This window comes from Myotis daubentonii, chromosome 6 (assembly GCF_963259705.1).
Source record: "Myotis daubentonii chromosome 6, mMyoDau2.1, whole genome shotgun sequence".
Taxonomy (NCBI): domain Eukaryota; kingdom Metazoa; phylum Chordata; class Mammalia; order Chiroptera; family Vespertilionidae; genus Myotis; species Myotis daubentonii.
Genome location: NC_081845.1, coordinates 9,365,846 through 9,378,068, shown reverse-complemented (window position 1 = coordinate 9,378,068; position 12,223 = coordinate 9,365,846). Strand labels below are relative to the sequence as shown.

Genomic DNA, 12,223 nt, shown 5'->3' with positions numbered 1-12,223 from the left:
TGCATGAGCTCAACCTTGATTTTCATGTCTGCAGAACTAGTGTGTGAGCCAGCCGACGGGGTGATCATTATCCACAGCAGAAGCGTCCGCTGTAGCTTTGTTCATATGAGCCCACAGTGCCCTGCTTTTGCGTTCTTTCTAGGTTTTCTCACCTCGCGGAGATCGAGACCTAACCCGCCTCCTGTGGGATCCCGCCTGGGCACTGCAGCCTCAGGCACTGCAGCCGCAAAGTCCTGGCACCGTCCTGCCGAGTTAATTTACAGGCGGGGGCAGCGTCACTGTGGCTGTGTGTGATCATTCCTTTCTCTCTCTTCAACGATAAAATGCTGGTTCCTGTTCCCAAATCCATAGCCCCGCGCCGACTACAGAGGCATCTTAACATGCCCGCATCAGAATGCGGTCGGACAGGAAACCTGCCGTCTCGTATCTGGCACGTGGGTTGTACTCAGGAAAAGAATATGAGCGGTTCCCACTCGGTGTCCCTTGTGTTTGCTGTCCCGGTGCCAACGCAGTGAGCCCCGGTTTCTTCCCGTGATCTCCTGGGGTACGTGCACCCACTGTGGTAACCAGAGAAAGGCGTCACCCCTGCCAGGACCACAGGCTTACGGAGGAGAAATAGCCATCGACATACCTGCAGTTTTAAAATACAGGAAGTTCCCACCTAAAAGCCGTTGAGCACTGAAACCTTATTCGTAGGTAATTGCTTGAAACCCTAAGCACATTTTCCCAAGGATGTGTGTGTTATAAATGGTACCCATATTCCAGGCAGGTCCCAGGAGCCCTTTTAGCCCATCATATATCTAAAGTACAGTCCCGTGCAGTGAGCAAGACAGGAGCTGGCCACCGTATGTCCCAGGGGTTTATGCACGTCCCGTCCGGCTCCTGGTCCAGGTGGTTAATGAGGCCTGCAGGTGCACAGACCCCTCCACCCCCCAGCATCCTCTCCTGCTGCTCACGGGGATGGGGAGTGGGCTGGGTGGGGTCAGGCACCTGGGCCACATTGACTGAGCCTCGCTCCTCATGCTATAACGTGCACACGTTACCTGCAGACTTGCTGAAACTGCAGGTTCTGGTTCAGCAGGCCTGCGCGGCTCTGAGATTGGAATGTCCAGCCACTCCCAGAGGCACCAGTGCTACTGATCCACAGACCGCAGTCTCTGTAGCAAGAGTCTGTCGGCATCACAAGGCAGAAGAGGGTGGCGGACCGAGAAATCCGGGGTCACTGCAGAAAGGAAGCGGAGAGTGAGACAGTTCTATCAGAGAGGCCTTATCTGGCTCCTGTCTGGCTGAGCACTGTGCCTGGTGGGGAGGAGCAGACACACCCTGGAGGCATGGAGCAGTGCTGTGCAGCCTCCTTTCCCAGCGTTCTCTGGCCGGGCAGACGTTCATTTGCCTGACACAGCACTCAGCCCTCAGAAGAACCAGGCCAGCAGAATCTGGGCGCCCCTCCTTAGACGAGTGGGACGCCGCCTTGCTTTTCAGGCCTCCTTTGTGTGGAGAATGCATGTGAAAGCACAAGCGGAAACACTGAAGTCGATAAGAGTGGGTCATGCAGGAGCCTCACCATCTAGATCAGCGGTCGCCAGTCGGTGGTCCGTGAGGGCTGAAAGGTTGGCCGCCAGTCGGTGGTCCGTGAGGGCTGAAAGGTTGGCCGCCAGCCGGTGGTCCGTGAGGGCTGAAAGGTTGGCCGCCAGCCGGTGGTCCGTGAGGGCTGAAAGGTTGGTGACCACTGATCTAGATCCCAGACCAGTGTTCGGTGTGAGGACCACCAGGGGGAGTTGGGGGCCATGCCCAGCACACCCAGGGTTTCCGATGCAGGTGGGCGGAGAGCGCCCTGTGGACTCTGATCTGGACAGCGTGCCGCAAAGCAGTGAGGAGCGTGGCCTGGGTTAATCCCGTTTCCACCACTACTGGCTGTGTCCCTCAGTCCATGCCTTTGTGCCTAAAACCCACTGTCCTCTTCCGTAACGAGGGGGAAGACTGACTTACGTTATCCCCGTAACGCACATGGGGATGACGGAGGCTATCACTGTAACCTCCAGCGGCCGTCACTAAAGGAGCCATTTGAGATCACAGGCAGGGAGTCAAATCTCCAGATTTGCTCCTGACCGCCTGGGTGGCCTCCGGCAAGAGATTTAACCTCTGCTGCCTCCCATGGCACACGGACATAATAAAAGCGCCTTCTCATAGTGTCGTTGGGAAGATAAAATATGTAAGGAACTCCGCGCAGTGCCCAGCACATAGTCAGTTCTCACTAAGCACCCGTTCTTGTTACTGAGGCAGGCACAGTGATGGCTTTCTGGGGAACAGGAGTTTGTACATTGTGCTCCCGGGGTTGGAGGGTTTACAAACATGGGTTGTGGGCGCCATAACTGGAGGGGAAGAGGAGGCCGTCGTCCCCTCCACCCACACCCACTGTCCCCTTCAACCAGAGGGGCTCATCTTTGTTGGGGCTCAACATTACCAGTAAGATTTGATTTAGGAAAAACAAAGGTTTAAAAATCACTGTTTGGGAGCCACAGTCTATGATGGGGCCGGCCATCGGGGAGAGCAAATGGTCTCAATTTTCAAAATGTTGACATTTGCCTTTTCTGTTTCATTTCCTTAAAGGTTGAAATAGCAGACGGCCAATATAAAGAGACAATGGGTGGATATATGGCTTGAGTTAGATAAAGCGGAATTGGATTGTCCAGTTCATTTACATTATTAGCTGCACAGTGATCAGCGTTTGCTGATGTGTCTGCCTGTGTTTTCCCCTCCAGATGAGCACCATGCCGGGACTGCCCACACGGCCCTGCTTCTACGACATCGATCTCGATACAGAAACAGAGCAAGTTCAAGGCTTGTTCTAAGTGGACGAGACGCTACTCTCACAGGACCCAATTCAGGTAGGCTGTACTGCTTTCTACTTTTTCTTTTTCCAAATCTTTTTTAGTTTTAGTTTTGTGTTGTTCTTTTAATATTCCCGACAAAAATGGTCTGGTAAGTAATTCCCTGACTTGGTTACTGCGAATTCCTTCCTGATAACAGCCCAGGACTTGAGAGTCGCTGTGGGGTGTGGCTATGCAGTGAGATGGTTGGGACCTAGGTCCTTGGTGAAAGTCAGATCGTATCCTCTGTGAATACGGATTTGGTGAAGGCAGCTCTTTCCATAGCAATGGAAATCTGTACACTCATTCTTTTTCCAGAATTAAAACTAATACCTGCTGTCATTTTTCAAGGGCCACATATCTCTTGGTTACAGAGTTAGAATCCCGTGATAGAAGAATCTTGGTGTCTTCGTTGGCTAGGGCTGCCATAACAGAGCATGACAGCGGGGTGGCTTAAGCAACAGAAATTTAACCCTTCCTAGTTATGGGGAGGCCAGAAGTCCAGGGCCAGGTGTCGGCTGGGCCGTGCACCCTCTGACACTGGGCCGTGCACCCTCTGACACTGGGCCGTGCACCCTCTGACACTGGGCCGTGCACCCTCTGACACTGAGCCGTGGACCCTCTGACACTGGGCCGGGCACCCTCTGACACTGAGCCGTGGACCCTCTGACACTGGGCCGTGCACCCTCTGACACTGGGCCGTGCATCCTCTGACACTGGGCCATGCACCCTCTGACACTGGGCCATGGACCCTCTGACACTGGGCCGTGGACCCTCTGACCCTGGGCCATGGACCCTCTGACACTGGGCCGTGCACCCTCTGACACTGGGCCGTGGACCCTCTGACACTGGGCCGTGGACCCTCTGACACTGGGCCATGGACCCTCTGACACTGGGCCGTGCACCCTCTGACTGAGCCGTGGACCCTCTGACACTGGGCCGTGCACCCTCTGACACTGAGCCATGGACCCTCTGACACTGGGCCGTGCACCCTCTGACACTGGGCCATGCACCCTCTGACACTGGGCCGTGCACCCTCTGACACTGGGCTGTGCACCCTCTGACACTGGGCCGTGCACCCTCTGACACTGGGCCATGCACCCTCTGACACTGAGCCATGGACCCTCTGACACTGAGCCATGGACCCTCTGACACTGAGCCATGGACCCTCTGACACTGGGCCGTGCACCCTCTGACACTGGGCCGTGCACCCTCTGACACTGGGCCATGGACCCTCTGACACTGGGCCATGCACCCTCTGACACTGGGCCATGCACCCTCTGACACTGAGCCATGGACCCTCTGACACTGGGCTGTGCACCCTCTGACACTGGGCCATGGACCCTCTGACACTGGGCCATGGACCCTCTGACACTGAGCCATGGACCCTCTGACACTGGGCTGTGCACCCTCTGACACTGGGCCATGCACCCTCTGACACTGGGCCATGCACCCTCTGACACTGGGCCATGGACCCTCTGACACTGGGCCGTGCACCCTCTGACACTGGTCCATGGACCCTCTGACACTGGTGGGGTCCTTCCTGGCCTCTGCCCAGTCTCTGCGTCCACGGCCACATGGCTTTCTCCCTGTGTGCCTGTCTCCACGTGGCTTTCTCTTCTGATCAGGACACCAGTCATGCTGAATTAGGCCCCCCGGTTACTGACCTCATTTTAATTAATTCTGCAAAGACCCTGTTTCCAGATAAGGTCACAGTCACAGGTACTGGGGTCAGGGCTCCTTTTAGGGGACATCATTCGACCTGTAATACTCAACTGTGGCTCAACAGGGCAATGGCACGCTTGCCCCTGGAAAGACGCGTGGAGACGGGACAGCTCACTCAGATTGGCCTGAGTCCGGGCAGGACGGGGCAGCAGAAATCAGACACTGTGACGGCTCGCTGGCCACAGTCCAGGGGGTTGAGCTTAACTTGGAGCCACGTGGGCAGCCACAGCTGGGGCCCCTTTATCTGCCCCTCAGTCCTGCAGCCACACCTGCAGGCTTCTCTCCTCGCTTCCCATCAGGAAGAAAAATGACCACCCTCCCAACCCTCCTCCCTGGAAAACTCCCAGTCAGGGGTTTTAAAGGCCCAGAGCTGCTTTTCCTCATCCCATATATCAAATGTGTCCTCACCATATTCTCAAGGCGCATGCATCCCTTCCCCCAGCACACCCTCAGTTCATCCTCCCCGCTCACACCGTTCCTGCTCCTCAACCCCGCGCCCCTCCCAGTGCCAGCGGGTCCTGGGCCGGCCAGGTGAGCGGGCTTGACCTGCAGACCCTTCCTTCCGACGGTCGCAGAGACGGGGTTCCCCCCCACCCCCCCGCCAGGCACGCAGGGGCCTCACTTCCCCTCGTTTCACTGCCAGTAGGCAACATGGGGAGTTAAGTCCTTGTCACTAACACACCAAAGCCTGGGCCATGAAGAGGAAGGTGATGGCCACTTATATGGAGTTACATTAACACAGGGTGTGGAGCTGCTTGGCCTGGGTTGTGTGTGGTGTTTCGTGGTGTCTGTGTGTTTCTTGCTGAGGAGTGGGAGCTATATTTAGGTTTTTTTTTTTTTTTTTTTTTTTTAAATATATTTTATTGATTTTTTACAGAGAGGAAGGGAGAGAGATAGTTAGAAATGTCGATGAGAGAGAAACATCGATCAGCTGCCTCCTGCACATCTCCTACTGGGGATGTGCCCGCAACCCAGGTACGTGCCCGCAACCTAGGTACATGCCCTTGACCGGAATCGAACCTGGGACCCTTTAGTCCACAAGCCGACGCTCTATCCACTGAGCCAAACCGGTTTTGGCTATATTTAGGTTTTTTGTTTTGTTTGTTTTTTTAAATATATTTTATTGATTTTTTTACAGAGAGGAAGGGAGAGGGATAGAGAGTTAGAAACATCAATGAGAGAGAAACATCGACCAGCTGCCTCCTGCACACCCCCTGCTGGGGATATGCCCGCAACCCAGGTACATGCCCTTAACCGGAATCGAACCTGGGACCCTTCAGTCCGCAGGTTGACGCCTATCCACTGAGCCAAACCGGTTAGCACTGTATTTAGTTTTAACCACAACCACATTCCATATCTTTGTCATTTTTGAAAAAAATGAACTAAGGGACTTTTTTTTTTTTTTAAGCAAAAAGGCCTATAACCTTGAGTTTTGATAACAGTGTTATTTTGGTCGTTTGGTATGAGTGTGTGTGTGTGTGTGTGTGTGTGTGTGTGTGTGTGTGTGTGTGTGAATGTCTCGGCTTTCCCAGCCAGGCCTTGGGAAACTAACATGATCATTTCTCTTAAACTGAAAATTGACCCCTGTCCTGCCCAGTCTCCCTTTCCATGTCAAGGGCCCATTATGCTGCATCTCTGCCCTTTGTCATTTTTCTCCAGAACAAGTGTGTACACTCTTTGCATCTCTCTTGGATAGTAGTTTTTCAGCCTGTTGGTCCTTTTTCATTTTTCTCCCCAAGTAGGTCGGATAAACCCAATTCTACCTTAATTATTGCATATTTAAGACCCGTGTAATGCCAAGGGACGGGGCCGTAGTTTTGCTGTCGCCTACACTTAAATGTATGTGCCTGTTTCCTGACACGTACTCTTCTGGGTTTTAATCTGGAGATTGAGCAGGGCTGGAGTCAGAGCTCTGGCCTGTGGTGATTGCCTCCACATGCCAGGCGCTGGGTGCAGCACTCACACAGGTGGTCACAGCACTCCTTGGAGGCAGGAGCTGCCCCAAGAGATCAGATCCTTCCTCTGGCCACTGCGGGAGGCGGGGGGGGGGGGGGGGGGGGTAAATGAGACATGTGCCGACCCACAGGGCTGCAGCACTGTCTTTCCAGAGCTCAAGTGCTTAGTCTGCCCTCATCGCTTTGCCATCCCTGTCCCGTGTGATGCTGCCACCAACCCAGTGAGATGGTAGCATCTTCATTCCAGAGCTGTGAAAACTCTGGCCCAGAGAGGTCAGCCACTTGCCCAAGTTGCACAGCTAATAAGTACGAAAGCGAAGACTCAACCCAGATCGGCTTACTCTCAGTCTCACCCCATTCTTTATGCCCCAAACCAAAGGACGTCCTTTTCGTTTCGGTCACGGGGTCAAAGAACCTCAGCCCTTCCTGGAAGGTGATAGCCAGCTATTGGAACACACCTGTAATCTTGGGATAACCAGGTGATCTTTTTTAATAACAAAAGATAATTATTTGGGTATGAAAAGCTATGGCTTTGTCGAAATTCTTTGTAGTCCAAATAGAATAGAGCTATCTCTTGCTTAACTCTCTCATGAATGGCACTTTCCCACTCTCTTAGCCAAGGCTCTCTCTTCTTTGTGAACTGCCAAAACCTGGTCTAGGCCTGGTGGGCAGCGGTTCAAAACCCATCACTTGACCTCGCTGGAACAATTGAAAGTGGATCCGGTGTCGTAAGATAAAACCACCGTACAAAGCAAACATTCCTTCCCAGGGACTCCTCCGCTCAATGGTCCCGCAAACGTTCTTTCTGTTTCCTGTGGCCTCTCACATACGGCCCTCGGGGACCACTTCTGACGGTCAGAGGTCTGTGGCTGTTAAAAATGCACAAAATCAAAATGTTCCAGCTTGGATGACGGTCAGCTTGGACAGATTAGGGCATCGGAAGAGGAAATGGCCTGTCGGTGGCTTGACTCACACGGTGGTCAGACTCTCCATAGTTCTCCACACTCTGCGGGGCGTGAGGCAGGCGCGTCCCCCCTGGAAGAAGACGCTGGGCCGGTGACAACTTCCTTCCCTTCCGCTTCCGCTTCCTCTCCGTCCTGCTGACCTCACCCTCTAGGAAACTGTGTGACTTAGCAGGAATGGGACTTGCCAGGAAATGCCCAGAACCTGAGCCCTTGCTCCTGCTCCCAAGGCCTCCCTGTAGAGCAGTCACTGTGGTGGCCGTCGGGCATGAGTCACTCCTCTGGATGTCACCAGATAGCACTAATTAAAATCAGTTGCTTGTCCCAGTGAAACCGATCCTGCGACTCCACTGCTCAGCCCTTTGTTTGAAGACGGTTGGATTGAGGGAGGGTGGTTCTTGCCCCCGCTGTGGGTTGCTCGTTCTGAACCTTCATCGTATTTCTGAGCCTTGGCAGGACTCAGAGGAACACAGAACACCCTGGCAGGTTTCCTGAAGAAGCCGAGGCTCTGCTTTGTTCAGATATGCAAAGTTGTGTTTAGTGCGGGATCAGATGGACTCTGGTCCTGCTGTCATGGTGGGCACTTACCCGAGAATTGTTTTTCTTTTTTCTTTTTTTTTTTTTTAAATATGTTTTATTGATTTTTTACAGAGAGAAAGGGAGAGAGATAGAGAGTCAGAAACATCGATGAGAGAGAAACATCGATCAGCTGCCTCCTGCACATCTCCCACTGGGGATGTGCCCGCAACCAAGGTACATGCCCTTGACCGAAATCGAACCTGGGACCTTTCAGTCCGCAGGCCGACGCTCTATCCACTGAGCCAAACCGGTTTCGGCGAGAATTGTTTTTCTTGAATTGCACATGCGAAAACGAGTATAACACCAGCTCGTTTTTTTCCCTAACCTGCCTTTGGAGCAGAAATTTTCAATGAAATTTAATAGTCATCAGTTCATCTTGAATATGGTTGTTGCCTGTAGCCCTTCTGGGAACATGGTCTTCTATCCCCAAGTTGCAAACCTCAGGGTTTCGGGGTTCCTTGGGGGACACCTGGACTCTGTGGTTTTGGTCGAAACTCTTCTCTTTTCGAGGAGCAGCTCAAGAATGATGCCCACCATTGTGCTTCAAGGCCAAGGTCCTCATTCACCACCCACCCGCCCTTGCAGTAGAGCCTGCCCCTCTTTCTCCATTTCCAGACAAGGGCCGGCATAGGCAGGGAGCCCAAGGGGCTTAAACAAAAGATGGTGATGATTAAATCTACAGAAGACATCGTTCGAACGTCGTTGACATCTAAAAGATAGTGATGACTAAATCCTTCCTAACTGAGGTGGAATGTTGTGAAGCTTAGCAGTTGTGAAATGATTAATTCCCTTTTAAAGAAAGTTTTTCTGGACACTTTTTTAGGGGTTGGGGGAGAAACAAATCATCTTATATTTTCTTTAAAAACATAAGGAAAGGAAAATAATAAATATTTCAGCAAACCCGGGAAACTAGAATTTTTCTAGTAACTAAATCTATACATGGTTAGCTCATCAAAAATAGAAGAAATTATTTGTCAACAAAAAAAAATCAGAGCCCTGGCTGGCGTCGCTCAGTGGTTAGAGTGTTGGCCCAAGCATTAAAGGGTCGAGGGTTCAATTTCCAGTCAAGGGCACATACCTGGATCGCAGGTTCCATCCCTGGCGCAGGTTGGGACATGAAAGGGAATCAATTGATGTGTCTCACATCAATGTTTCTTCTCTCTCTCTCTCTCTCTCTCTCTCTCTCTCTCTCTCTCTTTCTCTGTCTGTATCTCTTCCTTCCCTTTCCCACCCCTCCCTCCCTTCCATTCTCTCTAAAAATCAATGGAAAAATATCCTCAGGTGAGGAATCTGAAAGAGTTTCATTATGGCTTTAGTAATAATCTGCTTGGTTAAGAAAAATTAGAACTTGTAAGGTAGGGGGAAAGTTTTAACAATTGCTATGAACTTGAAATTCTTTCCACTGCAAAAGGCATTTTTACCAGAATTCAACGTAGTTGATCAGCACCCTGTGCGCCATGCAGCTTCACTAAGAAGAGGAATAAGCAGACTAAACCCTCCTCGTTCAAAGGCAGATCTCAAAAGAACCTCATGATGTAAATGATTCTAAATTGTTCACTTTTCAGGCTTAAAAAAATAGTCAAGATATGTCATCATCAACTTTACCAATACTACCGAGGTTAACTTATAGTCACATTGGTAGTGTACTTAACTTTAACCTCTGTTATTCCGCAATGGGAACCGATAAATTATTGGCAAAGAGGAGCCAGGAGCCAAGTGTTATTAATAATAATATAAAGGTGAATAAAATAAAAAATTTTAAATATCTTTTATTGATTTCAGAGAGGAAGGGAGAAGGAGGGAGGGAGAGAGAGAGAGAGAGAGAAAAAAAAACATCAATGATGAAAGAGAATCATTGATCAGCTGCCTCCTACACTCGCCCTACCGGGGACCAAGCCCACAACCCAGGCATGTGCCCTTGACCGCAGGCTGACGCTCTAGCCACTGAGCCAAACTGGCTAGGGCAAAATTTTCTTAATAAAAAGGAGAAAGAGCTAATCCTCCCATCCCCTAATGGTATATATCCTATGGTTGCTCTAACAAATTACTGGGTGGCTTAAATTAGACCACCAGAAATTTATTCTTTCACAGTTCTAGAGGCTAAAAGTCCAAAGTCGGAATTAGTAGGCCCAAATCAAGGTGGCCACACTGCCTCGACTCTCTGGAATCCATCCCTTGCCTCTTCCTCTTCTCTGCGTCTGGGCACTGTTAAATTTATTATTCCCGTACCACGACAAAATGTCTGATATATTCCATCTTCCAAAATATTTACCCACTAAATAAACTCCTAAAATTGTTGTTCTCCCGCTGAATAAACAATATACTGATTCGTTTTCACATTCTCACCTTGACTATTACATCTGATTTTTAAAAATCTACAATCAGACTCTATATACTTCTGCCAACCCTCCGAGTTTTCTTAAAATGTGAAACCATAGACTCTGAGCCATTTTAAACACAAATCCATGGGGCACAGAGGTTACATGCTGATCAGCTGCTCTTACACACACACACACACACACACACACACACACACACACACACACACACACACCCTGCCCCCAGAGGTGGAAGGCCTTGCTCCAGCCTGGCCTGCCTCAGGGCATCTCCATCCCCCACGCCCATCCTCCTGCCTTAGGCCCCTCCTTCCCTCTTTCCTCCCCAAGAGTCTCTGAGCCTTAGCAAAGGGAGGCCGGCCTCGTCTGAGCAGAGGATGAGGTCTGCACCAGACAGACCTCCCTCCCAAACACCCCCAATATTCCCTTCTTCGTGGTTCTTATGCTGGCAGTGTTTCTGCTTTATTCACTCCCTGACGGGAATCAGACATTAGGGGAGTATTTGCAGTTCATCGTCGTCCGTCTTCATCTCCATCTTGTGTTCTCTCTGGCTCCAGCCCCCTCCCTCACGTGTGGGAGGCCCACTTGCTATATTCCAGCCGCGTCTGAACTCCTGGCCGGGTAGATAAATGCTTCCATTTACATTTCTTCTGGAGTAGTGAACACATTTTTTTTTCTTTCTGGAACTTAGGTGTTTTCTTTGTTTGTTTTTAAATATAGTTTAATCGCTTCTCTTTCTAAAAGACTGCAGGGTTAGACAGTGGCAGAGAGTCTTCGTACCCTTTGAGGGAATGCCGCAGAGCCCTAACAACCATAGTCTGGTCTGCTCACTTCCTTCTCATCCTGAGTGCGGTTTTCGGCGCTTGCTTCCCGTGCCTGCTGTAAATGGGAGGCTGATATCAAAGGGGACAGGCGTCCCGGTCTCACAGCCTGAACGTTCTCACTGGACAGGACCCTGGGACTGCAGACCCCAAGTGTAGGAGTCATGGGGCTCCCACCACGGCCCCCAAGTGAATCTGTTAGGACGTTTAGAAACTGCCTGCAGTGTCCCCCGGACGCGGTCACAGGGGTGCAGAACCGACTCGCTGCTCATCACCAGAAATGTCGCCACAGGGATCTCGGCCTCCTCCTGTGAATAGACTCGCCCACCTGCCCTTGAACTCTCTTCTGTCTCCAGCTTTAGAGCTATCAGATATTAACAGTGTCCCACCAGGGGAAGCCTGTTCTTAAACCACTGAGACTTTTTTTCCCCCCTTTTTTCTGTTTTTCAGGTTCCTGAAACTCAAACTACTCCTTGCCTTTTGGCCGCGGTTGGAGGAGAGAATGAATTTGAAATAGGCTTGTTATGCAACGCGGGAGAAGTGGTAGAATAGGCCAAAGATTTCTCCTTCCCGGGGCGTCTGTCTGCAGCCCAGCACAGTGATCAGTGAGAGGACCTCCACCACGTTGAAAAGAAACTAATTTATTTTCTGTTTCGGCAGCGTTTACATTATCTCCCACTGCTTACACTTGAGAGTGTTTATTGTATGGGGACGGAGCGATTAAGAGAGTGTGAAATAAAAGGTAACGTTTTCTCACTCTGGAGTTTGCTGTCTTGTCTTTGAGCTGGAAGGAAATGCGTTTTGTCTTGAGAAAACCGGCCGGCCAGTTTTCAGCGCCAGATTAAGCTCTGCTCTCTAGAGGTGGCTATTCCTGGGGGGCTGTTACCTGACACCAGTTTCCTGGAAAATCGTGAATGCCACCAGCGCTTCACAAACATAACAAGAAAAAAAAAATAATAACAGGGAGAATTATCT

General features: G+C 50.9%; 1 protein-coding gene across 3 annotated transcripts in view; it reads left to right on the top strand.

Moving 5' to 3' along the window:
• The window catches only part of MTHFD1L (methylenetetrahydrofolate dehydrogenase (NADP+ dependent) 1 like), a 162,006-nt gene extending 150,002 nt beyond the window's left edge, over window positions 1–12,004 (top strand). For 2 of the 3 annotated variants that reach the window (XM_059700019.1, XM_059700021.1), the window contains exons 27-28: window positions 2,763–2,888; window positions 11,699–12,004. In XM_059700019.1, coding sequence (XP_059556002.1) covers window positions 2,763–2,852 — 90 coding nt within the window. In that variant the 3' untranslated portion in view covers window positions 2,853–2,888; window positions 11,699–12,004. Of the gene's footprint in view, window positions 1–2,762; window positions 2,889–11,698 lie in introns of those variants that run through there. The other variant, XM_059700020.1, reaches the window with a different exon arrangement.
• Window positions 12,005–12,223: the final 219 nt, after the last annotated feature.